The sequence below is a fragment of the Frankliniella occidentalis genome, unplaced genomic scaffold (assembly GCF_000697945.3).
Source record: "Frankliniella occidentalis isolate FOCC.00 unplaced genomic scaffold, Focc_3.1 Scaffold30, whole genome shotgun sequence".
NCBI lineage: Eukaryota > Metazoa > Arthropoda > Insecta > Thysanoptera > Thripidae > Frankliniella > Frankliniella occidentalis.
Window position 1 is genome coordinate 1,040,632 of NW_026267160.1, and position 22,846 is coordinate 1,063,477.

At 39.1% G+C, this 22,846-nt stretch overlaps 4 protein-coding genes across 6 annotated transcripts in view; 1 reads left to right on the forward strand and 3 right to left on the reverse strand.

Annotated features, from left to right (window-relative positions):
• The window catches only part of LOC113208234 (histone acetyltransferase KAT6A), a gene marked incomplete in the record, with an annotated part of 23,907 nt that extends 13,451 nt beyond the window's left edge, over nt 1-10,456 (reverse strand). Inside the window, 12 exon segments of the mRNA XM_052265751.1 lie at nt 34-1,183; nt 1,268-1,451; nt 1,566-1,623; nt 1,719-2,903; nt 2,979-3,120; nt 3,248-3,405; nt 3,485-3,579; nt 5,549-7,686; nt 7,811-8,028; nt 8,106-8,336; nt 8,424-9,207; nt 10,257-10,456. Coding sequence (XP_052121711.1) covers nt 34-1,183; nt 1,268-1,451; nt 1,566-1,623; nt 1,719-2,903; nt 2,979-3,120; nt 3,248-3,405; nt 3,485-3,579; nt 5,549-7,686; nt 7,811-8,028; nt 8,106-8,336; nt 8,424-9,005 — 6,141 coding nt within the window.
• An 808-nt stretch (nt 10,457-11,264) lies between these two features.
• Nucleotides 11,265-16,570, reverse strand: LOC113208228 (splicing factor 1). 2 transcript variants are annotated; one of them, XM_026425139.2, is made up of 10 exons: nt 16,420-16,570; nt 16,238-16,321; nt 15,650-15,787; nt 14,821-14,896; nt 13,411-13,563; nt 13,228-13,334; nt 12,988-13,154; nt 12,749-12,907; nt 12,513-12,662; nt 11,265-12,430 (listed from the first exon to the last, which is right to left on the reverse strand). In XM_026425139.2, exons 2-10 carry the CDS (start codon nt 16,254-16,256, stop codon nt 11,597-11,599), a joined length of 1,803 nt encoding a protein of 600 aa, XP_026280924.1. In that variant the 5' UTR covers nt 16,257-16,321; nt 16,420-16,570; the 3' UTR covers nt 11,265-11,596. The 2 variants fall into 2 exon arrangements, with proteins under 2 accessions (XP_026280924.1, XP_026280925.1); XM_026425140.2 differs by lacking the exons at nt 14,821-14,896; nt 16,238-16,321; nt 16,420-16,570.
• A 148-nt stretch (nt 16,571-16,718) lies between these two features.
• LOC113208229 (NADPH:adrenodoxin oxidoreductase, mitochondrial) lies at nt 16,719-19,179 on the forward strand. The gene is made up of 7 exons (XM_026425141.2): nt 16,719-17,278; nt 17,374-17,592; nt 17,667-17,882; nt 17,967-18,159; nt 18,239-18,577; nt 18,673-18,846; nt 18,928-19,179. Exons 1-7 carry the CDS (start codon nt 17,141-17,143, stop codon nt 19,080-19,082), a joined length of 1,434 nt encoding a protein of 477 aa, XP_026280926.1. The 5' UTR covers nt 16,719-17,140; the 3' UTR covers nt 19,083-19,179.
• LOC113208227 (poly(A) RNA polymerase, mitochondrial-like) lies at nt 19,131-22,726 on the reverse strand. Of its 2 annotated transcripts, none has more exons than XM_026425138.2 (11): nt 22,585-22,726; nt 22,256-22,386; nt 22,049-22,166; nt 21,875-21,960; nt 21,678-21,769; nt 21,411-21,594; nt 20,672-21,321; nt 20,212-20,583; nt 19,979-20,131; nt 19,639-19,887; nt 19,131-19,555 (listed from the first exon to the last, which is right to left on the reverse strand). In XM_026425138.2, the coding sequence occupies exons 2-11, from the start codon at nt 22,350-22,352 to the stop codon at nt 19,367-19,369; spliced, it is 2,190 nt and encodes a 729-aa protein (XP_026280923.1). In that variant the 5' UTR covers nt 22,353-22,386; nt 22,585-22,726; the 3' UTR covers nt 19,131-19,366. The 2 variants fall into 2 exon arrangements, with proteins under 2 accessions (XP_026280923.1, XP_026280921.1); XM_026425136.2 differs by having other exon boundaries at nt 22,511-22,722.
• Nucleotides 22,727-22,846: the final 120 nt, after the last annotated feature.

Below are 22,846 nucleotides of genomic sequence, written 5' to 3' on the forward strand. Positions count from 1 at the left end.
TAGAACATTTATTTTATGGAATTAAAAATTTACCTCTGTCTCGTCTTCTTTAGATGAAACAACTTGGGCAACAGCGTCAGCAGATTCATCTTCACTGACTACAGTTTTGGGAGACATAGCGCGACTGCTATCTAATGGTTCAAATCCACTGAGATCATCAGATTTGTCTAAAGCACTTTTTTTGGGAAGAGTACTATTTGTTTCCAATAGTTTGTCTTTCCCTTCATTTTCAATTTCTTGTTCCATCTGTACAATTTTTTCCTCTAAATCTTCTTTAGTGGGAGTGATAGATTGATCAGCTGTATCAGGAGAAGTAGGAGTTGCTGATAAAGAAGATACGGAGTCTGCAGGCTCAGGACCTTCTGATGACATTGGACTACAAACTTTCACAGGTGTTCTAAGCACATTTTCAGATGAATCCTTAGATCCTTCTTCAAACACACTTTCTTGAGCCTGGTCTTCAGACACTGATGCAGATTGAGGTAACTCTTTTGACTCTGATTCATTCAGATTGTCTACAGGGGCTTCATGCACTGTCTCTGATACAACCTCATCTTCTGTCTTACTTGATGCCTCAGTATCACTTTTCAGTTCCTGAACTTCAGGAGCAGCAGAAATCTCAGATTCCTCTTGTACTTCAGTAGGTGCACTTTGACTATCTTTGAGACACTCTTCTGATTGCACCGCAATAGGATTTTCAGGCTCTGGCTGAGTCTCCCTCGAGGGTATATTAATATCCCCATCCTTCTGAACCTCCTCTTTGTCTTCATTCGTGTCCTCCTCCTGTTGCATAGAAGAATCAGGATCAACCTCAGATCCCTGCTTAGCTTCTGTTTCAGTTTGGGAGCTTGCCGTCTCATCTTCAGCTTGACTAGTTTCTGTTTCCTCTGCAGTTTCTGAAGTATTTTTCGTAGTCTTAGGATACGCTTTCCTTGCCTCACTTCTTGATTTTGAAAGTAGTTGGCGTTTAGTGATATGACCTTTACGGGGTCTACCCTTTTGCCAACCTCTTCGTCTTCGAGGTGGAACAACTACTTCAGGAACATCAGGCTTATCACTTTGTTCTTGTAATGATGGAGGTGAAAGAGGAGGACCTACTTCTGCCACATTTTGTTGAGAGAGATCAACCTCTGGCTCTAGTTCAGGCATTTGTGCATCTCCATCATCAGTCTCATCAGCAGATCTGGAATTACACAACAAAGCATGGGTAATCAACTTCCTCTTTGAGAAGGATATTTTAAGTTATTTTCAGACCGAAGAAACTTACTTGATAACTTGTGTTTTAGTGGTTCTTTGAGACCATCTGCCCCTCTTAATTCCAGCAGGAGCAGAGCTAGGGGTGGGGACAGGTTTGGGTACAGTACTCAATGAACCCCGCCGTCCTACTCTCGAGTCGTCACTAAATTCAGACTGGTCGTCCTGATTATTCAATGAAGCACGTGTCTTGGACCCTGAAGAAAGATTCAAAGTTATAGATGTGTACAGTACAGTACCAAAATCATAACTTAATAAATTAATCCCACAGAAGAAACTTGTGATAAAATAAAACAATATGTTGCACTTACCAGCCCCACGTGTCTCTCTACCAATACGAGATTCAGACTGTGGTTTCACTTCACCATCCTGCAAAAAAGCATAATCATACAGAATAAAATTAAAAGGTTTATTTGAAGGAAAAAGCAAACAAACAAAACAGATCAAAAGTTCAAAATGCTTACCTTTGATAAGCTCTTAGAAGGTGACACATGGGATTTACCAGGTTGTTTTGGAGTACTCTTTGGAACACATCCTGGAGTGTAGACGTGAGTTGTCACTCTCTTCTTCAATCCTATCTTGCGTACTTTGCTTGGTTGAGATGGTGACTGCTCTTCTACAAGAGGCGCTTCTTCTACTGGAGATTCTAAGTCCCGTTTTCGTTTTGAGCTTGATCTAACAGGGGACCCATCAGCATCTGATTCACCATCACCATCAGCATCACGTTCTGACTCAGCTTCAAGACGTGTGGAATGTCTCTGATATGAATTCTTTGCTGTTCGAACATTTTTACGCCGAGTGAATCCAGGGGTTTGCGTAATATTGTCTTCTACATCTGCCTGATCACCAACATCATCCTTGACTTTTTTCTTAGATATGTCTGGTTGATGTTCAGAAACACTAACTTCTTTAACAGGAACATTTTCAGTCTTCTCAGTTTTTACAGATTTATCAAGGCTAGGCATTTCCTCTTCTGCAGAATCTTCATCCTCTTCTTTAACCAGCCCCAATGGTGTAGCTACATTGGTAACAAGTGGTGTCCACCTAAGGCACTCAGGCTCAAGTGGTATTCTAGTTTTACTATTAGCGACTCGAATAGCATGTTGATTGACGATATTCCAGTCAACAATAATGATGGGAGTAGATGCTTTCTCATCCCAATGAACCATGCCCAACAATTGGAAAGCCACAACTATATCATGACTATACATGCCAGTTTCTTTGCTGATAGCATCTAATGTCAAGTTAGTTACACCTGTCATATCATTTTCATGTGAATGTAAATATTCCAGTATTACTGACTTCCAATATGCATGATAAGATATTTTGCCTAGGTCTGACAAGGGTTTTTCAGGTGTCCCTGGCTGGCCCTCTTGTTTGGACAAAAGATAGCTGAAGTGGATAAGAAATCGGCCAAATCCTTGCTTCTGATATTGTGGCATTGTCATAATGCAAGAAACATTGTACTTTTGAGCACAATGTTTTTCTTTGGAAAAATATCCTACTAAATGGCACCCTTTGCAGTCATTCTTAGTTAAAACATAAAATAGGAAAGGTTCTACATCATAATATAATGTCTTGTGATCCAAAAACAATTTTGCTAGTAAGCAAAGATTTTGACAGTAGATCTTGTTAACATTTCCATCAACCTAAAGAATTACAAAAATAATATGTGAGCCAATTTTCAACTTAACAAAATTGTCAAGACCAACAAATAGACTTACCTCAAACACAGAAATATTTTGGTGCCTGTAAATTTCAGTTGCTGGTGGGTGTCTCCAACTGCACTTGTCAAGATGTCTATCCAATACTGCCTTGCTTTTGGTATACTTCAGACAAAATTCACATAAATAAAGCTTAGGTAACCTGTAGAGAAATTTCAATTTCAAAAAGATATTAGAAAAGGTTTAGGATAATACATGTTGCCCTAAAATTTAGATTCATAAGAGCAGATACAAAAAAAAAAAAAAAAAAAACACAAAAAAACACTTACCTTGCATATTCTTGGGGAAAGGGGGAAGAATACCACGTTTCTATTTCATACTGCCCAAACTCAATGGCACCAGGACATCTTTGACCCTGAAGTCCAGATGGACTTGGAAGTGACCCTGGAGGTAAAATTGCCTCATTTGTGGAAACTGTAGGAGTCATCTGAAACACAACAAAAATATCCAGAGTGATATTTCACATACAAAATAATAAATACAAGTACCAGTCACTACACACTTACAGAATTTGCCCTCGCTCTCATTGCTTTAAACAATTCAATATCCTTTTGAGTGACTCCTGGGGGAAGATTGGTAGTGAGGTTCAGTGTAAGACCAACTGCAACAAAAGAAATATGCAGAGTTAATTTTTAACTGATGTTAAAATAGAACGTGCAATACGTGCTAAACTAGACACACACGCACTCAAAAACTTTAAAAATGAAAAAAAAAAAGGTGGCTGTTAAACAGAATAATGTGGAGACCGTTGAAAGATTTGAATTTTGGAATTTGTTATTCATGACATCCACCTTCTTTTATGCAAAATATAAAAACAATACATCACATATCATGACAGCTAGTAGGGAGAAAATAAAATTTAAAACACAATCATAAAATGACCATCTAACACTAGACTAATTTAAAATTTCTCAGAACAGTTTCACTTTGGGAAACGTGCAACATAAACAAAAGGTGTACAAGTATTAATTCTAAATGTGTGAGCTTTAAGTACTGGACAGGAAACTCTTTTCCAATACGAATGGCCCCTCAAAAGTTCATAGTATAACAAACAAAACAAATACTACATTCTGAAATGGAATTACAGTGAAACACGGATTGTTAGAATCCCTTAAGACCGAGGTCTCAGTAGGTTATATCCAGGTATTTTAAAGAACTAGGTAGCTTGATATAGCAAAGTTACATAAGGTCCTCAGAAAAGTTACTTTTTGAGGAGGTATTAATTTTTACAGGTTTCACTGTCTGTAATCCATAGAAAATTCACGCATTTATCCTTTAAAACACAAAAAGGTTCAAAATTTGTATAATGCACATATAGACTGATACGCATCAATAAAGAAGTTTCTTTAGTTTACAATGATTGCCCTTAAGCGGCCATATTGACAGAAAAGAGCATAGTTCATCCAAAAAGTTTCAAATATATTTAGGTATTTTTTTAAGTATTTATGCAAACCATAAAAATTTGCATGCTCACATATAAAATAAATTCAACTTCACGAATACTGTAACTCTACTGTTATCATTAATTCTAGACAAGGCAGGTACTAGCTGCGGTCCAACAAACTGGTGGACATTCAGTTGATGGCTTCAGGGTTACCATAGATTTATTGACATTAGAATCTTGCTAAATTTAGCATTTAAACACAACTGAACCACTTCCCACAACACAATCTTGACATTTAAAATATGCAAAAGCTTAACCAAGTGAAAAAACAAATATTGGAAACCAAATCAAATGAAATTAAAAAATAAAACGCAGGAGCAGGACAGTTTAGCAGTGGTAAATTTCAGTTAAGTAGTTTTGAGTGAGAGTATAGAGCACACGAACAAGCACGGAAGTGGTCAAATGTAAGGTGCCATTTACGTCGCCATAATCCACAAGCTGAGGGTGGCTTTAAAAAAGGCACCCAATGAAGTCACATTGGTTGAACCAGAGACTTCCTGAAGAGTGTGAAAACCTGAAGTCGCCAACTCCTTTGATTGCTATGAACACTTCCACCACACACCACCGCATGCTTGGAATGGGTCACGGGTAATAGGAGTAATGAAGGTTACTTTCTGCTAGGTGCAGAAATGTGTGAGGTCATTAGGAAGAAAAATAATTGAAGTGAAGATAGGATCAGCTGGCGGAAGTCAGCCATGTCTGCCAAAGAGGAATGGCAATTTGGAAAACTCGCAATATGTATGACTGATCTCAGAAAAAGCAAATGAATACCACAATAATTGAACACAGGTGGACTAGGCCGTACAATATGAAAAAACTACGGCACTAGATCTCATGTGCCACTTCCAAAGCAAAGTTAAGTCTAAGGTGCAACTAATGACATGTAGCTGTCAAGTGCAGACTCTGCCTTCCAGAGTAACCAAGCATGTCTGCGAGACACTATAATGGACTCTGTTGAAGATGAAGAAGAGTGCTATTGAATTGAAGACACAATGAAAACTTTGAGACATATTACAGATGGAAGTATCCACCCTGATGTTAGGAATGTAGCAAGCAGGAAGAAATAAAACTGGTTCTGATGCTTTGCAATGAGAAGCAAAAGAAAAGAGGTGGGTAGTTTTCTTACCCGGTTGACTTGCAGGCAGCACCATGCATGCTGACGCAGTGTTGGTGGGTGGTTGAGGCACTAGAAATGGATTTTGTTGATATTGGTGGTGAGTCTGAGTTGCCTCAGCAATCAACCGCTTCTTTTTCTGTTTTATCTCATCAGGAGGTGACTCGTTGTGCAACTCATCTTTCATCACCCTCCTCCGCTGCTCCTGCTCATGTGTTTTACTGTCAACAGCTGTTTTTACTAGGCGAGAGGGTGACATGTGATTCCACTGATGAGAAATGCCAGCTGATTGAAGTGCGACTGTCTTAGAAGCCAAGTTACACTCATCACGCAAGTTCTGTGCCATTTTCTCTAACAGCTCAACTCTTTGCTTTTTAAGGAGCAAGTTGGTATCTGACAGGTAACGCATACCTGAAAGCTCTTTAACTCCATTTACTTTTTTGCATGCTTTCAAATCATTCCCATTGAGTTTGCACTTTGTATTTGCACTTAAATGACCTGAATTTCCTCCAAGAATTCCTTTAATGATACCACCATTGTTGGCTGCTTTGGTAATTTGTCTCCAAGTGGGGTAGCACACTGGCTTAATAAATTCTCTCTGCTTTGATTTCAATTTGTTGGTCTTTGAAATTTTAGACATTAAAGTGCTCTTTCTCCAGACTGACTTAAGATTATTAGGCTTCTTGTTTTCAGAAAACTTGTGAATAGCAACAGGATCAGGTCTCTTCTTAGGTGCTTTAGCTGGAGAGTTACTTGGAGGAGAATTCTGAGATGATGTCCGTCTGCTATGTGCAGGAGCGGTGAAAAAGTGACTCAGTCCATCATAGAGACTACGCAACTGACCAAAGCCAACCATTCTTTCAAAACTCCCAGATGAGCTAACCTTGGAAGAAGTACTACTGACAATTGAGTCATCTTTACCGTCAGAACTACTGCTTGGTTTTTCAGCAGGATCAGAGCTCTTCAGATGTTTACTAGATGCTACACATTTCATTTCTCTCTTTAAGTCAGCTTTTGAGCCTTGAACTGACTCACACTTGTTCTGAAGTGATTCCAGACAGCTGTTCCAACTTGTTTCATCAGTGCTTGAATCAGAGTCACTACTTTCTGTGCTACCACCCTTGTAATTGCCTGATATTTTTGTATAATTTCTGCGCAGCTTGGAGGAATGCAAAGAGAATGAGCCATTTCTTCCAATGGACTTAGATGAAGTTACATGAGCTTCGCCAACATGATTTGATTTTCTCGGCAAAGTTGAAATCACAGAATCGACATTGTTCACAAATGTATCACAGATCTTACTCTTAGCAACTTCCTTAAGTGGGTTGGGAAAAGCCTCTGACGATAGCCTGGCAGCAGCAGCTGCTGCTGCAAAGCCCCATGGTGCCGCCGAGTCAGGTTCCATACGACTGAGACTTGCCAATGTTGACCCTGTGGATCCACAGACAGCCTCCCCAAAGACATGTGCATTTGGCTCCGACACAAATTTAGAAATCCCTCCCATTAATCTATTATTCCTATGGACCACTACCGTGCTTGTGTTTGAATCAGAGTCACTGGAATGTGACGAGCTACTGCTGCGCGACCGCCTGCCACTGCTACTACTACTTCTGCTGTCGCTGTCACTTGATGAACTCCTACTCAAAGAACCTAAAGTATCTGCTACCCCATCGCTCGTTTTGCTACCATTTCTTTTTTTAGTTTTATAGAAGGCACTCAGACGGAAAAACTTTTGCTTTTCCTTAGAAAGGCGATCCCCTCGCTTTTCTTTGAGCTGCTTAGATGCGCTAATAGAGCCACCACCAGGTGAGCGAGGGGCAGCAAGAGGAAAATTAGGAAAGGGATCATTACCCTCCTCTGATGTTGAGCCACAAGTGCTCTCCTGTGGAGTGTCGACAGCAATTTTCTTTACTATCTTCTTTGCAGAAGCCCGAAGGGGGGTTTTGAGTGGACTCTTAGGAGAATCCAACGGGCTTTTAGGGTGGCCTTTGAGGACAGCAGGCCGAACAGGTATGCGCCCTGAGAATTTGCTGAGACCACGAGCGGGAGTTTTAAGATTGAGCCTACCTGGGGTTGACCTCATGGCGGAATCAGTATCTGACCCTGAGAGCCTTGAGCAGTCTACTTCATCCCCAGACACACGCAAAGTTCTGAAACAAAAACCACAGACATGCAAAAACTGTAATCATTTAATTATCAAGAGGAAACCTGTAAAAAAAAACCAGTAAAAGTGGAACTATGATATGTAGCATTATAGCAGTTAGTGGAACTTACCTTTCAGGCTCCCTACCACTCCGTTTGTCTCGAACTTTTAAATACTTCTTCCTAACCCTACTAGCATGATCTAAGGGTTTATTTATGGCAGCTTTCTTCCTATGCACTTCAAAACAATGTTTACATTGCCATGGACACTTAGGTTTACGCTCTGCAGGAGGTTCCAGACATCCCATATGGAACGCTCGATCACAGTTGACACAGCCAAGTAAACAGACCTGGTTAGATAGAAAACCATTTTATAATATTTACTGTAAATGATTGAGAACTAAAACACTGTTGATATTTTTCTTACCTGGTCCTTGGCTTTGTCACATTTACAACAAGTCCTACATTCTTCACAATACCAGGCAGCACCAGGCTGTGATAGTAGAGCAATGAATTGATTTGTAGTGGCACTACCTGGTAAGGATACACAGGACAGATGTACACAGGCACCACATCCAGCACATTCGCTGAGCGCCTCCTCCTCCCCATTGGCATTTTTGTCAGTCCCAAGACACTCACTACATATTGGAAGGTGAGTCTAGAAAGTTAAAATACAAAGATATAGTATTCACTGAGTTCTCCACGTTGTTGCTAAAACAGATATACTATTAAAGAGGAAACTTACCTTTGGTAGATCTTCATTGAGCAGGTCTTCTGCAGACAGTCTCTTCTTTTTAGGAGACCCTGAATCTGATTTTCTGTCACCTTTGAGTTTAGAAACTTCTAAACTTTTGGGTGATAGTTTGATGAGCCTTCCTTCCTGTACCAATAGACCCAGAGCCAGAGCTTTTTTCAGGGAGAGACGTAGTACAGATTTAAAGTCCACATCACTTAAATCAGTTTCAAGGGCGAATGTACTCCGCAGTCGATCCTCAATATCTTTGAGGGAGCAGCCTTCTGGATCATGTTCACGGATAGCACGAACGACAACTTTGGAAAGATCTGATTCTTTGCCAACTGGTAAAACTTTCCTAGCTTTCATATGACCAGGATCCCGATAGGTTTCCTGGCCCTTGTTGATCAGTTTGACAACAGTACCCTCTTTCACAGCAAGATCCAAATGTTCTTCCACAGCATTTTCTGACACTTTGCAGTTCTGGCGGACTGTATGGCTGATCCGCTCCAGATTTGGTCTCTGCTTCTGGTCGCGGATCTTGCCAATGGCAAATAGAATCCATTTTAAGAGAGTTTGATGATCTTCTTTCATAGTTGAACACACAAGTTTCCAGGATTTCTTGGGTATACATATAGACCCTCCCAACAGCTTAAGGCGAACAGCCTAAGCTTTGCCAACGGGAGAGTTAAAATGCATATTAGGTTGCATGAACTACATTGTCTTTTAAAAGACAGGATTATTCTGGCGCTGGCTTCTCTGAAGCCCAAAGCGCCTGGGAATTTTTCCAAAATATCTGTAAAGCAAAGAGAAAAAACTGAGTGAAAAATATACAATTAATCTTTGTTTCTTCGTTCTTTCAATTGCTTTCGATTGACAAGAAAATGTTGACAGTAAATTAAATCATAATACTAAGAACGTATACAAACATTGTTTTTTTAAAGAAAGGAAGGAACAGCAACAAAAACAGCAAGATTAGGAAATATATTAGGAAAATGCTTGAGCATACTAAATGATTATACTTATTCAAAAGGTTAGAGAATATTGAAAATTGTCCACGCAGAAGCCTCCATAATTTAATGTAAGATATATCACAACATGGGTTGACACAAATACAACTGTTAAGTCGTAAATGTTTTAGGAAAAAATTTAGAGTTACCATCATGACTGACAGGACGTGAATGTTTCTTTAGAGTTTACAAAACTAACCCAACTGGAGTAATGAGTGGGACAGCCCACATCACTAATTCATCGCGCGAATCGAGCGTGCCGCTGAATGAAGTCATTCAACATAGGACTGATAAATGTTTCAGAATGGGAGAGGCGTCCCTGAGACCAGAGCACTGTACTCTAATAAATGTTGCATGTTTACATACAGTCAATGAGGACTCGGCTCGCTGATCGATGAGTGGGAGAAACGCACATCCCCTCATTCCACGACATACAAAAAATACGAACAAGAGCAAAGGCAGCAGCCACCTCAAGGGAAATACTCGAAATTTTTGCCTCAAATCGTCTATTTGTTTACGAAACAACGAATGGACAAGATAAAAGCGACCAAAAACGCCGAACGGCGGATTTCGTACTTGTTTCCCTCTAACCACACTTAAACAATGGCTGTAACACCGGAAAATCCTGCGGCTTTCTTTAGATTGCTTACAAACAAATTTGTGTGCTTGACAAAATCCACTCTTTTACATTAGAGTTTAGTTCCGACCGGCGATAAAGAGATAACATTCAATTATCTCCTCGGGTAGCCCAGCAATCATAGGCCTATCACACCCTAGGCCTCGCATCGGGGGCCACTAATAACTCTTGTTAGGCTACTTTTGTGGTGTCACTTACCTCTGTACCTTTCTACTACGTAGGCGCCACACTTTAAACACTCAACCACAGCTTCGAAACGACTTAAGGTCGACTAAAATTAAAACAATCATCACAATACTGTCATCAGATCCTAGTTTTCAAAATACTACTTTGCAGTTTGCAAGATGGCTGCCTTTCAGCTCAGTTGACTGCTCACGCATCCATCCCAACATAACGTAAACAAGGGGAGAATCTGTAGTTTGATCAGCCTGACACGAAATGGCGGCGAGCCGAGTGTAACTTCCATTTCATGAAATTGGTACTTAAAACTTCAGTTGCCGCACCTCGTGGAAGATGATTCCGGCATATCTAACGTTGTTAGTCTCCGAGAGAATATTTAATTGTAATAAATCTTTGTTACAAAGTCGCTAAATTAAGTGGCGGTTGGGAGATTGAATGGGTGTGTTGATCAAAGAGCGAAAAGCGCGCGCGTTTCAAATAAGGCGCGAACTCGAACCGTAATTATGGTAATATTTTTACATGTACACCCGTGACCAGTCAGGCCGTTCGGAGGATTTACATTCGGCTTCGTAAGTTAACCCATGGTTAAATTATTAACTTTATAAAATAAAAAAAGTCAGTTATTAAAAAATAACACGTTTTAGAGTCCTTTAAAATTTATTTTCATCGTAGCTGTACACAGCGAATGCGTACCAATCATACTTTGTACAGCAGAAATTTGCTAGGTTGCAGTATTATTTAACACACATAATTTTACCCATCAGGCAGGTAACAACAAGAGACTAAAGCATAAATTTAATAACAATTGAATATTTCTTTCATTACTAGATTTCAGTCACTCATATTTTTAATATTATGTCACTGCTGAGCTATTAAGGCTACAGGCGAACCACATTGGCTAATAAGAAAGGAAGAATTCTCATACAAAAGTCGAGTTGTAAGAATAGACTTCTCAGAACTTCAAAAATCGTTGATCGTATCTCATTGACAATTGCTTCATTAATTAAATGAAAAAGCAGATTTAAAAAAAAAATGTGATGTCAATTAAATTTATGATTGCAGAACATTTTTTTTTTCAATAGCAAACTTAAAACTAAAGTACTCCATGTCTGGTCAAGGAATTCACAGTCTTCAAGCATGGAAATCAACATCCCAAAAAATCAAATTACATACAAAAAGTGCTATTATCTTTCACAATTTGTAATTTGTAAGTCATAACGAAAAGTCTATTTTCAGATACAAACACACACAAATTACATACGATGAACAAATGTGAAGAAATCAAGTTTCTTGGGCATGAGTTTAAGAATAAAATTAAATCTCTCTTTAGAGGTTTTTCTCCAATTGATTATTAGCTTTTAACTTGGAGGGGGTGGCGGGGGGGCAGCCAGCAGGTTAGGCAAATTGCCTAGCGCTGGGGGTGGTTGCACGGGTTGAGGAGGAGGAACTCCCATGTAGCCCCCAGACTGCCAGGGGTACATGCCACTCATGGCAGCTTGTGCAGCAGGGGGCGGCGGGGGCCGACCGGCGGGGGGCGGTACTGGACCCGGGCCACCCATGGCGGGCGGTGGACCCGGGGGCTGCTGTTGCCAAGGGGGGATGCCCGGGGGCGGCACGTTGGTGGGCGGCGGCCTCGCGATGCTTTGCGTCGTGGCCGGAGGCGGCGGCTGGGCGGAGGACAGCCAGGGGAGCAGGGGCGGAATGCTGGGGGTGGTCTGTGGGGACTGGCTGGCGGGGGCGGGGGGGGGCGGCGGCGGCGCCTGGAGGAGGTTGGGGGGCGGCACACTGGGCATCTGCCAGGGAGGGGGCACCTGCATTACATTGGAGGCCGGTGGGGGCGGGCGGGTCATGTTGGGCATCGAGTCCATGCCGGGAGGCGCAGGCTGAGGTAGGGCTTGGGCAGCGGGCGACGGTACAGACACTTTGTCAGCGCCAGGCACACCAGGCAGACCGATACCCTGCATGCCGGGGACCTGTGGTTGACTCCACGGCGGCGGGGGTAGAGAATTTGGGATGAGCTGGGGCGGAGTCTGCATGACCGTGGGTGGAGGGGGAGCCATGATAGGCCTCGGCTGCATCTGCTGTTCGAAAAGCCTCGCGGAGTTCGAACTGTTGTTTGATGAACGTCGGTAATTGTCCTTTTCTCGACTTGGAGGGGGGCCCTCTCCCAGTTCCGCCATCAGGGACATGTACTGCAAATAAAAAAATAATCTTAGCATCCTCGAGTGCTGTCTCCTCCCTGAAACATTGGAGCTAAATGCAGATGCAGCCTACCTCTTCATCAATTTTGGCTTTATCTTGGTTTGAAGACCGGCTACTTCCTTCACTTCCTGCCCTCTTTTGTCGACAATCACGAGCAATATGACCGACACCTCCGCAAGCAGAACATACAATATTGTTGGTGACGTTAGGTTTATCAGGGCACTGAAAACAAAATTAAACTTGTTAGAAAAATTATTTCAACACAGAGAGCAGCCTATGGAAGTAAAAGATGAATTAGAAGGACTCACCATCCATGATTTATGGTCTGTAGCACCACAGTTGGTGCAGCGTGGTCCATCATTCTCCCTCAGCGTTCCGTTAAGCAGAGCCAGCTCTCGCAACTGCATGCGGCGGAGGTCATTTTGGCCTTCAGGAACTTCAACACCTTGACGAATTATTTCTTTAATCTGGAAAAGGGACACGGAGCACATTCAAATAAATCTGGGGTTAAAAACTTTTTTAGATGATGCATGCTGTTGCAACTTACTCTATCCACTGCTTTTTTCACGGATTCCGGGTGGCTTGCAGTCACATAGGCATGCAATGGTTCATCTTCACCAGGTAAAGGCTGCCCATCTTTGCGCCCAACTTTTCCCTCTTTGACTGATCCTTTGCCACGAATTATGATCTTAGCTCCAGTTTCCCTTTCCATGGCTGAAAAAAATGTCGATTATTAGAATACCAGATTACAGAAGCTTAAAATACTAAAATAAAGATGACCACTTACATTTTAGTGTATTACCACGAGGACCAATTAACAACCCAACAAAGTTGATGTCAGGATGTTCATCTTGTGGTATCATCACTTTGTCACTTACTCTCACCACAGGAGGCCTAAGAGAAACCAAAAGATTAGACTGAAAATCTACTCAGATATCTCTTTACACAACAAGCAGGTGAGTGAACTTACTTATAGTCTGGCGGTGGCTTGAATTCTGGGTTTAAATCCATCATCTTTTGGATGAGTTGATGTCTTTCATCCTCCAGCTTCTTCCGCGTGCGGTACTCTCGGGTGTTAAGTCTCTTTCCATCACTGCTGTATATTGGCTCTGGAGATGGTGATCTGAGACAACAAAGTCCTTCTCATTACAACTAAGGACATTACACCAGATGCCAACAACTTGTCATACTACGAAGGAATCTAATTTATTTAAACCAGCTAACAAATTATGGCAATGGTAAGTTACAAATAAAAATATGAATCAATGCCAAATTTAAAAGGATTCATTAATTAAAAAATAATTAGTAATTTTGACTATAGAGATTTAAAAACAAATAATCAAATAACTATGCAATTATAAGAACATTGAAATCGTCAGGTATAGACCACCATCCCATGAAAAAACTGGAGGAAAAACTTCATGATCTAAGGGCTTCATAAGTTAACTTGTGGTCTACTTTGAAGACAGAAAACATATGAGCTTTGCATTTGAGAGAAAGGAATTTACAAACACATAACTGTATTTCTGTGCCATTCAAATTATGTTTTCATTAAGGACAAAAGCAATTAAGTGGAGAAAACAAAGAATGATTAAGGTCAAGCTGGATTGTTTGTAAGTTTTGGATGGAATCATTAATTAAATCATATAACAGCCAAAACTGCCACCTTACTGATGAATCCTTGAGCTAAAAGCATGTCAGTGAAGAATAAAATGGAAGATCATCTTTTTCAATAAATTAAGTCTCCAGGTACAGCACTCCTATACTTTCCTGGTGGCCCTTACATTTTTGCTGATAATAAGAATGATTAACCTACCAATAAATTTTCTTTCACTTCTGAAGACGCAGCAAATAGGATTAGATAGATAACTCCCCACCAGGCTAAGCTTCAACCAGTGAGAGGCTTGAGAGAGCACCCACAGACAAAATATTACTATTTTGGAATGGCCTTAGATGCTAATTTTACAGAGTTCTCTCTTTAAATGACAGATGTTTTCATCATAAATTAATTAGATTTAGATGTGATCAATTTGCAGTGAATGCACCACAGCCTCAATTCAAAACTTAAACTCAGAATTAATTTATTTGATCCTGCACACATCTTAATACCCAGATAGAAAATTAAATTAGAAGAGCTAAGACTGAAGAATTGTAATGATTAATTTCACATTAATATGTGTCAGAATTAAACAGTTAATGTATCTGCCTTGACACGAAACCTGAAAATTATTACTTAGGTTCCTAAATCTTGCAAAAAGAAGAAAAAAATGTTAAATGAAGACCAAAATCTAAGGCAAACCAATCAGCAGGCAGAGATGCTGGGCCTGCTTCTCCTGGCTCAACACAATACGGTAGATTAGGTAGTGATAGTTTAGCACACCTTTCCTCTGGATTGGAAGCGATCCCCAGTTCTCCGGTGCGCAGCTTCCGGCTAACCTCTTCAATCTGCAGTTGCACTGGAATACAAAGGGGTTAGAGAAGGGCACAGAGCCCACCAATTAGAACAGAGACCAACTTAACAAGGTATTGTTAAATCAATGGCATATCAAGACAACAGGTTCAAAACACAAGAGGTTTTGTTAAATAAGCAGAAAAATTAAACTGTAGTAAGTTTCAAAAATTAACAAGTCCCTAAGGGAAAATAGAGAACCCCACACAATTTTGTAACAGGAGATTTAAAAACTAAGGGGAGACAAAAGAAAATAGATAAAAAGAACTACTGACGATTTAAAAAGGGCAAATTTAGAATTTGGATCATTTAAAGAGGTCTTAGTGACCATGCATACTGAGTGGCACTTGAGATGTACTGGAGGGATTAAACCGCTAGAAATGCCATTTACAAAGATTAGATAGATAGATTAATACCTGTCAAAATAACAACTGCCAATTTAAGGCTGAAGCAATTTATAAATTTTAATTAAAGGAGCAAGGTTAACACTGGTCTGAAACAATTGCAACACCAAAATTTATACACTTCTCACATAAATTTGCACTTTAAAACATAATAAAAATCAATTAAATGGCTGCAGAAAAAAGCACTTTATTAGGTGCTGTAACAAGAGGAAGAATGGCATTTATAAACTAAGTCTTGCACAGCTAAAAAGAACTAATTTTAAGAAGTGTGAGCCTTGATATTAGATGGGGGAAAATGTATTAATACTATCCCATAATCTTATAAACAAAAAGCAACAATTTGAAAATCTACATACCTAAATAAGCTTCCTCTTGTTCTTTGGTTAAATTTGTGGGTAACACAGTTGGCATTCCAGGAATGAAGATTTTTTCCTTCTCATCTCCACCCCAGCGAGATTTTCGCTTTTTTCTTCGCTCTTCCCGGGACTCGGCACCTGCGGAATACACAAGAGACCAAGCAAATTACTAATAGACGTTACATCAGAAAAGAGAGGGTAGAAATCCGTGAATAAATTATAGAAAGAAATTTCAGTATATGAATAGCCTATGCATGAACAAAATCCTGCGCACATCAAGTAACAGCCGATACTAGTAAAATAGATTTAGTTTTTTTTTAAATAAGATGCATTTTAGAAACTACATTATTTAAACATGGTTTTCTGGGAATTTTGAGAGTAATATTAGTAATAGGACTCAGATATCAAGATAACGAACAAATGTGGCCTTTAACCTATTAGACCATTGACTAGGACGGACAGGACGGACCTAACCTCCAGCATTAAAAATGTTTGCATAGATGTATTGGATATTGATTGAAAAACTAATCACGAAAATGATTAAATTATTGATTGAAACAATATTGAAAACAATAGAAAAACACTTACTCTCATTTTCTCGCTTCATGGTAGCTTGGTCTGGTCCTGCCGCTACCTCTGGTCGCTGAGGCAGTGGGTCCTGCGTACGGAAGCCTTTCGGCAAAGAAAAATTACCACGACTTCCAAAACCGAATAACCAGAGTGAGTGCGAAAAAGATCTGATCCAAAAAATGAAGAAACACGGTAATTACCAAAAAACTATCAACACAATCGGCTTGACACAGAGAGGGACACCATCACTCTATCTATCTCAGAGGCCAGCACGCAAAGGCACGAAAGGGATCACAAAATGGCGATGGCGGCGTTGTTCTTGTTCTTGTTCTGTTTTCCGTTCTCTGTTCTGTGAACAAAGACGGTCGTGGGCGTGGTGGGGGAACTTGACTGTGAATAGTGGTGCCGACATCGGCTCGACTTCGGTTCGGGTTCGGTTCGCTTCGGAGACCTCCGAACCCGAACACTTTGCTTTGACTCCCCTATGGGTCCACTCTTGACTTTTGACTTAGCGCACGTTTTAAAGTGACATACCTCGGAGGCGATTCTATGCGCCAATTACTGATTTGGAACCCTATTCAATATACACAGAGAAATAAAATAATGTCATTCAGCCATCAAAATACTATCCCTTGACATCAGTGTGACGACTCGACTTCTGACCTCTTTTCTGTCAAGGTGATGTTGTGACATCAAAATGACATTTTGTTGTCACTTTGGTATACGGCTTCATCAGATTCTAGAGTGATTACTTTTCTATCGCTCAAGTGCAGATAATTATCTTATGGTAGATAACGTTGACTTGGATGTCTATTTCCCGCATCCCGGAGTTGCTGCTGCTTCGATCTGCATACATTTAGTTAAATAACCCATTTTTCAAGCATAGTATTGTTAAAGATTAAGCGTCACCCTACTTTTAAAATGATCCGATATTGTAGTCTCTCAATACAGAGAAGTGTCAGAACTTTTATGACCTCCTCTACTCAAAGTCAAGTAGCAAAACTTTGTATTGTTGGTGGGGGTCCTGCTGCCTTTTACACTGCTCAGCATATCATCAAGGTACACCTACTGAGTTTGCAATATTTCTTGTAAAAATGAAAATGAAAGGAACCTGTCAATAGCTGCAAAAAAAATCTACAACTTTGTATTTTCAGACTTTTCCTGAATGTGAAATTGATATTCTTGAACGTCTTCCTGTACCATTTGGTTTGGTACGTTTCGGGGTTGCTCCTGATCACCCTGAGGTAAAAAATGTAATAAATACTTTTACCAAGACAGCAAAGTCTCCTCAAGTTAGATTTGCTGGGAATGTAAACTTTGGTATAGATTTGAGTCTTCAAGAACTAAAAGAAGCCTACCATGCTGTAATTTTGGTATGCAACCCGCTCTGATATGATGCTAAGTAAAAATAATGTAAGTTATAATCTGTTTGTTTTTTTAAATCTAGACGTATGGAGCTGAGGAAGATAAAACATTTGGAATTCCTGGAGAAAACTTAAAAAACATAATTTCAGCAAGGGAATTTGTTGGTTGGTACAATGGACTACCCCGAGATAAAGACCTGAATGTTGATTTAAGTGATGAAAATGTTGTCATCCTTGGCCAGGGTAATGTAGCAGTAGATGCTGCAAGAATGCTTCTGTCGCCCCTAGATGAATTGAGGGTAATGGACTTTTGAAATCATTGTTTTGCACTAAGAAATAATTATGTACATTTTCTAAATCAAAACAATTAATTTTATTTTCAGAAAACAGACATAACTGAACATGCCTTAGCAACGTTGGCTGATAGTAAGGTCAAAACTGTGTATTTAGTTGGTCGACGTGGTCCGATGCAAGTGGCATTTACAATTAAAGAGCTACGAGAAATGATAAATCTGAAGGATTGCTCATCAATATTTGAAAAAGAGCATTTTCAAGGAATTCCAGAACTTATCCCAAGTGTGTATACTTTTAATATGTCATAGAATTTCTCTTAAAGTGTTTGAAGTCAATGCTATAATTTTATGCTATATTACAGATTTGGTTCGGCCAAGAAAAAGGCTGACAGAACTTCTTGTGAAAAGCGCTTTAGAAACAAATCCCAAACCATCTTCTAAAACATTTCGACCGTTATTTCTGCGGAGTCCTCTCTCATTTACGGGTGACTCTAAGGTTACAGGAGTTGAATTTGATCTCAATACTTTACAAGGAGAGGAGTTTGAACACCAAACAGCTATTTCAACTGGAGTGAAAGAATCCATAAAGTCTGGACTGGTTTTACGTAGTATAGGGTATCGTAGTGTTTGTGCTGATCCCGGAATCCCATTTGATAAACAGAAAGGAAGGGTTATCAATACAAAGGGGCGAGTAGACCATGGTAATTTCTCTCTAGCATCCTTCATCAATATTTTTAAATTTATCTTTGAGATTTATGTATACTTAGCTGACACTTGTGGTGCTAAAATTTTTTAGGTGTCTACAGTGCTGGATGGTTATCCACTGGTCCTGTAGGAGTGATCCTATCAACGATGTCAAATGCATTTGAAACTGGAGCTAATGTTGTTGATGACATTCGACAAGACATCATCAATTTAAATGAGAAAAAGCCAGGTCTTAGAGCTATACTCTCCAAGTTAGATGCCCGAGGTGCGCTGCTTGCGTTTAGTTTGCTTTTATTTTATTGTTCTTGGCAATAATTTTCCCCTGATTATTTTACTTTTTTATCAGGTGTGCAAACTGTATCTTTTGATGGCTGGGAAAAAATTGACCAGGAAGAAACAAAACGTGGTAAGGCACTGGGTAAACCTCGTGAGAAGATAGTTAATATTGGAGAAATGTTACAGATTGCTGAAAGTGGAAAGAAACTTACTGCCAAAGGATAGTTTCCTAGACAATGAGTTCCATATTACAATATTTTTTATCAAAACATATACATTGTTATTTTTATATTTTATTAAAGAAAAATTACTTAAATCTATACATGGGTGTGTCTTCATGTACTTCCCTAGATATTGAAATCACTATCACTTAACATATAAATTTTACTTTTCTTGCAACAATAAACATGATTTGAGTATAGGAAAATAATTTGTCAAGATAACAAAAAATAAATATAAGTCAATTGGCATACACTAGTAATACATCAGCACCATATATAACCCTAGAACTATGGATTTTCTGCCTCAGTAATATGCTTGCCTAGGAAGTCTTCCAAAAACAGACAGAGAGAGGGAAAGTAGTTGACACGAGATCTGTGGTCAGAGATTTCAATTCGGATATTACTGCTGCTTCTGCAAATCTTACATGTAAAATCCAGTATGACATGAGAAGCGGGTAAAGCATGTCCTTTTTTCACCTAGAAATTGATGATAGAAAACCCAAGTAAAAATAGTGAAAAAAGTCATTAAGAGCATAAATACCTTAATAGCCTTCACAAACCATTTCATTTGTTAAGCTGATTTCATCATGAAGACTTCTAGAAAATAAAGCTGCCTCTTTAGTTACTACTGTGTCTTCACTGCCAAGATCAATTACATCTAAATCATCATGTGTTGACCCTTGTTGGTTTTCATCACTACTTAGTTTAACCCTTTTGTTACTTTCTGTTGATTCCTCTTCTTCACGCTTCCTCTTTTCTGGCTGAATCTCTAAGCTGGTACTTTGAGTTTCATCTGAAACAAGCACAACCTGAAAAGGTACGATAAAATTAACTGTCAGGAATATGCCAATAATGCAGATTTAAAAGATTTTTTAAAAATTTACTGACTCCAAATCTTACCTCAATTCCACCACTACCACCACTCCCAGAACTGTCTGAAACAGCAGACAATTTGGAGTGCCATTTACCCCATAGTTTATTCCTCTCTAACCATAATACTTGTGACCCCTTGCATTCTAGATTCTGGTCACCACCTGGTTTTGTATCGTTTTTCTGATGAAGAAATAAGTTAAACATGAGAAAGTGTGAAAAACCTGATAACGTAATTTTAGGAGGAAGATGAGCATATTTACCAAAGTGGAATTGTCCACATGAATTTTTAGTATTTTCTTGAAAATTAAAGTTATCCTTTGTGTCACATTATTCATCCATATAATCTCATCAGTCACATTATCAGGGCGAGGAACATGAAACGTCATGTATCCCTTCAGTGGACGAACATGCATGGGATTGGGAAGCCATCCCTTTGTATTTTCATTCCGTGATGGATATTTGTAGGAGGTTGAGAGAAGTTTTGAAAGAAATAAGTGGGGAGGCGATGTAAAGCTCAGCCGTGATGCCACTGCACAATGTTCTCTTAAACACTTAAAGTCATGGATTGGAACATTCTTTGAAACATTCAGATTTAATTCAAAAGGATCCTGAATACAAAGAGGTGATTGTATCTGAAAATGTAAAGAAGTAGTAGACATTAGTTTGAGCTTGATTACAAGATGTGAGTACAGCAATGAGCTGGAAATACACAATACAAACCGACAGGCGTGACCTCCCTACATTCAAATGGTAGATGTAGTTTTTCAACTCTTTAGGTAATTTAACCATTTGATGAAACACATCCCTGTGAATAAGGGAACCAAGATATGGGCTCACAACATAATTTGCAAAATCTGTTTGCACTACACTTTCAAAGAAACGACTTAAAAGTTCCTCAATTGGAAGATCATTTGAAATTGGTCTCAATCTGGTGATACTGTCATCAAAGTTGGTATTCCAATCACCAATGTTTATAGGGGCCACTCCGGCATGTTGCAATTCATGAAGAGGAGGAAGTATAGGTTCATTAAGTGACTGAAGAAAATTTATAATAAGTAATGTGAGCGCATAATTAGAAAGGCGTCTTCCAGTAAGATGATGAAGTTTGGCCCAATATTTGACAATAATGAAAAACTGCTTAATTCTTTCATCCAAAGAACCTATAAATCTGAGCAACTTGCTGTTTTGTACTCCCATTGCATTTTTAAAGGAAAGATCACAATTAAGTCCAGTGGCCGTATGGATGAACTTGATGATGGGCACTCTTGCATTTGGAATTGGTCTCATTGACTCTATAATCTTCACCTTTTCTAAAACATTTTTAACTTTTCTAAAGACATCAAGAACTTCTGCACCTCTGCATTGAGGCTCTGGAACAAAATAGATAGATGGTAGATGGATGAATGTTATATTTTGTAACAAGTAACTGAATATTTGGTTATTACAACCATTAGATTACCTCTGCCATAAAAGATATCTAAATCAGAGTCCTTCAAAGCAAGACCATTTATAGATGACCCAAAAGGTATGATTTTGTAAGTTACCGACAGGTGTTTCAGAGCGTTTTCAATGTCTTTACACACTTCATATGGCTTCCTAGAGGAATCATCGTCTGGTTGCACTGCCTTAAGAAATTCTGCAACCTAATTCATAGTTACATCAGACAAAAGAAATTCAAAACCTAGATAGATATTAAAGCAAAAGCCAAAGCTTAGCTTGTTCTTACTTGGTCCTTAAAATCTCTATCTTGTGGAATTGATTTCCAAATCTCGTCATGTTGCTCAGGGACATGAGACAGTGCTGCTCTCTTTTCTTCATCTGAAAATTTAGATAACTTGATAAAAATTGATGAAAAATAATGGATTATTTTACCAAGAATTATTACAGAAGTATAATGTCCTATGCCGACACAATCAATATTACCAGCTGGAGATGTGAATCGTGGTCTGATTCTTACTTCTCTTCCAAAAATTCTCACTGGATACATGAGAACGTCATCTGCTGCTCTTCTGCATTAAAATTTCATGATTTGCATTAAATTTCAACATGAATTTTTCTTTTAACAGACTAACAGAAAATAGAATGCAATAATTATACCTCTCTTCATAATTAACAAGACAATATGTCTTGCTGTCAGCAAAGTAAAAATCTGCTATTTGACCATAGCGACTGAATTCATGGTAGAGTTCTTCCTCTGACACTCGAAAAGGTATATCTGCAAATGAAAAAAATCCAAAGACAAACTTATTAAACTACTGTGGAGAAAAAAAGGAAGACTAACAGTTGCCACTTGTTTATACATACCAGAGACATATACGCCATTGCCTTCGATACATTTCAAATAAGATAAATATTTGGCACAGGGATCACAACACATTTGCTTAGGGCCGTTGGAATCCATTCTTGTTACCGATTATTTGAATGATGGACATGAACTGTAGACAAAGAGGGGTTTAGGTTTAAAAGCTACAAGTAGATAAGAGAATGTACCAAAGGACAAGTAACACTGTCATGCATTATTCATTATTTGGTATGAAAACTAAAACCAATTTTTCTCACCATAAACAAACAAAATTCATAACCTCTTGAGCAGAAGAAAATGATGATTAAAAGTTAAAGCACCAAATACCTACACATAAAGATTTTTTTTTCAGTCGTGTCTCACACTAAATTACATCTCTCGTTTGTCAACTACATATTCTCATCAGAATCTTAAACGGAATAAAAATAAAATGCAGCTATAAACACATCCAACCTCAGCCCACCCAAAAACAGTACTGTACCAAAAGCTTTACCAACTTAACGACGAAAATTTTGTACGAGTAAGACAAGAAATACTTGTTCAGTTCAATCACATAGTTTTCTCCCAATTTTTGAAAATGTGAATTTGATAGA

What these genes read in the sequence shown, in the direction of transcription:
- LOC113208228 (XM_026425139.2), bottom strand. An exon ending in GCTTCCAATCCAGAGGAAAG is followed by an intron (nt 13,564 to 14,820) that starts GTGTGCTAAACT and finishes TTGTTGTCTCAG; the next exon opens with ATCACCATCTCCAGAGCCAA. An exon ending in AAGCCACCGCCAGACTATAA is followed by an intron (nt 13,335 to 13,410) that starts GTAAGTTCACTC and finishes GGTTTCTCTTAG; the next exon opens with GCCTCCTGTGGTGAGAGTAA.
- LOC113208229 (XM_026425141.2), top strand. Translation starts at nt 17,141, where the DNA reads ATGATCCGATATTGTAGTCTCTCAATACAGAGAAGTGTCAGAACTTTT. An exon ending in AAAGGGGCGAGTAGACCATG is followed by an intron (nt 18,578 to 18,672) that starts GTAATTTCTCTC and finishes AAAATTTTTTAG; the next exon opens with GTGTCTACAGTGCTGGATGG. An exon ending in CTCCAAGTTAGATGCCCGAG is followed by an intron (nt 18,847 to 18,927) that starts GTGCGCTGCTTG and finishes CTTTTTTATCAG; the next exon opens with GTGTGCAAACTGTATCTTTT.
- LOC113208227 (XM_026425138.2), bottom strand. Translation starts at nt 22,352, where the DNA reads ATGGATTCCAACGGCCCTAAGCAAATGTGTTGTGATCCCTGTGCCAAA. An exon ending in CAATGGCGTATATGTCTCTG is followed by an intron (nt 22,167 to 22,255) that starts GTATGTATAAAC and finishes TTTCATTTGCAG; the next exon opens with ATATACCTTTTCGAGTGTCA. An exon ending in AGATATCTTTTATGGCAGAG is followed by an intron (nt 21,322 to 21,410) that starts GTAATCTAATGG and finishes ATTTTGTTCCAG; the next exon opens with AGCCTCAATGCAGAGGTGCA.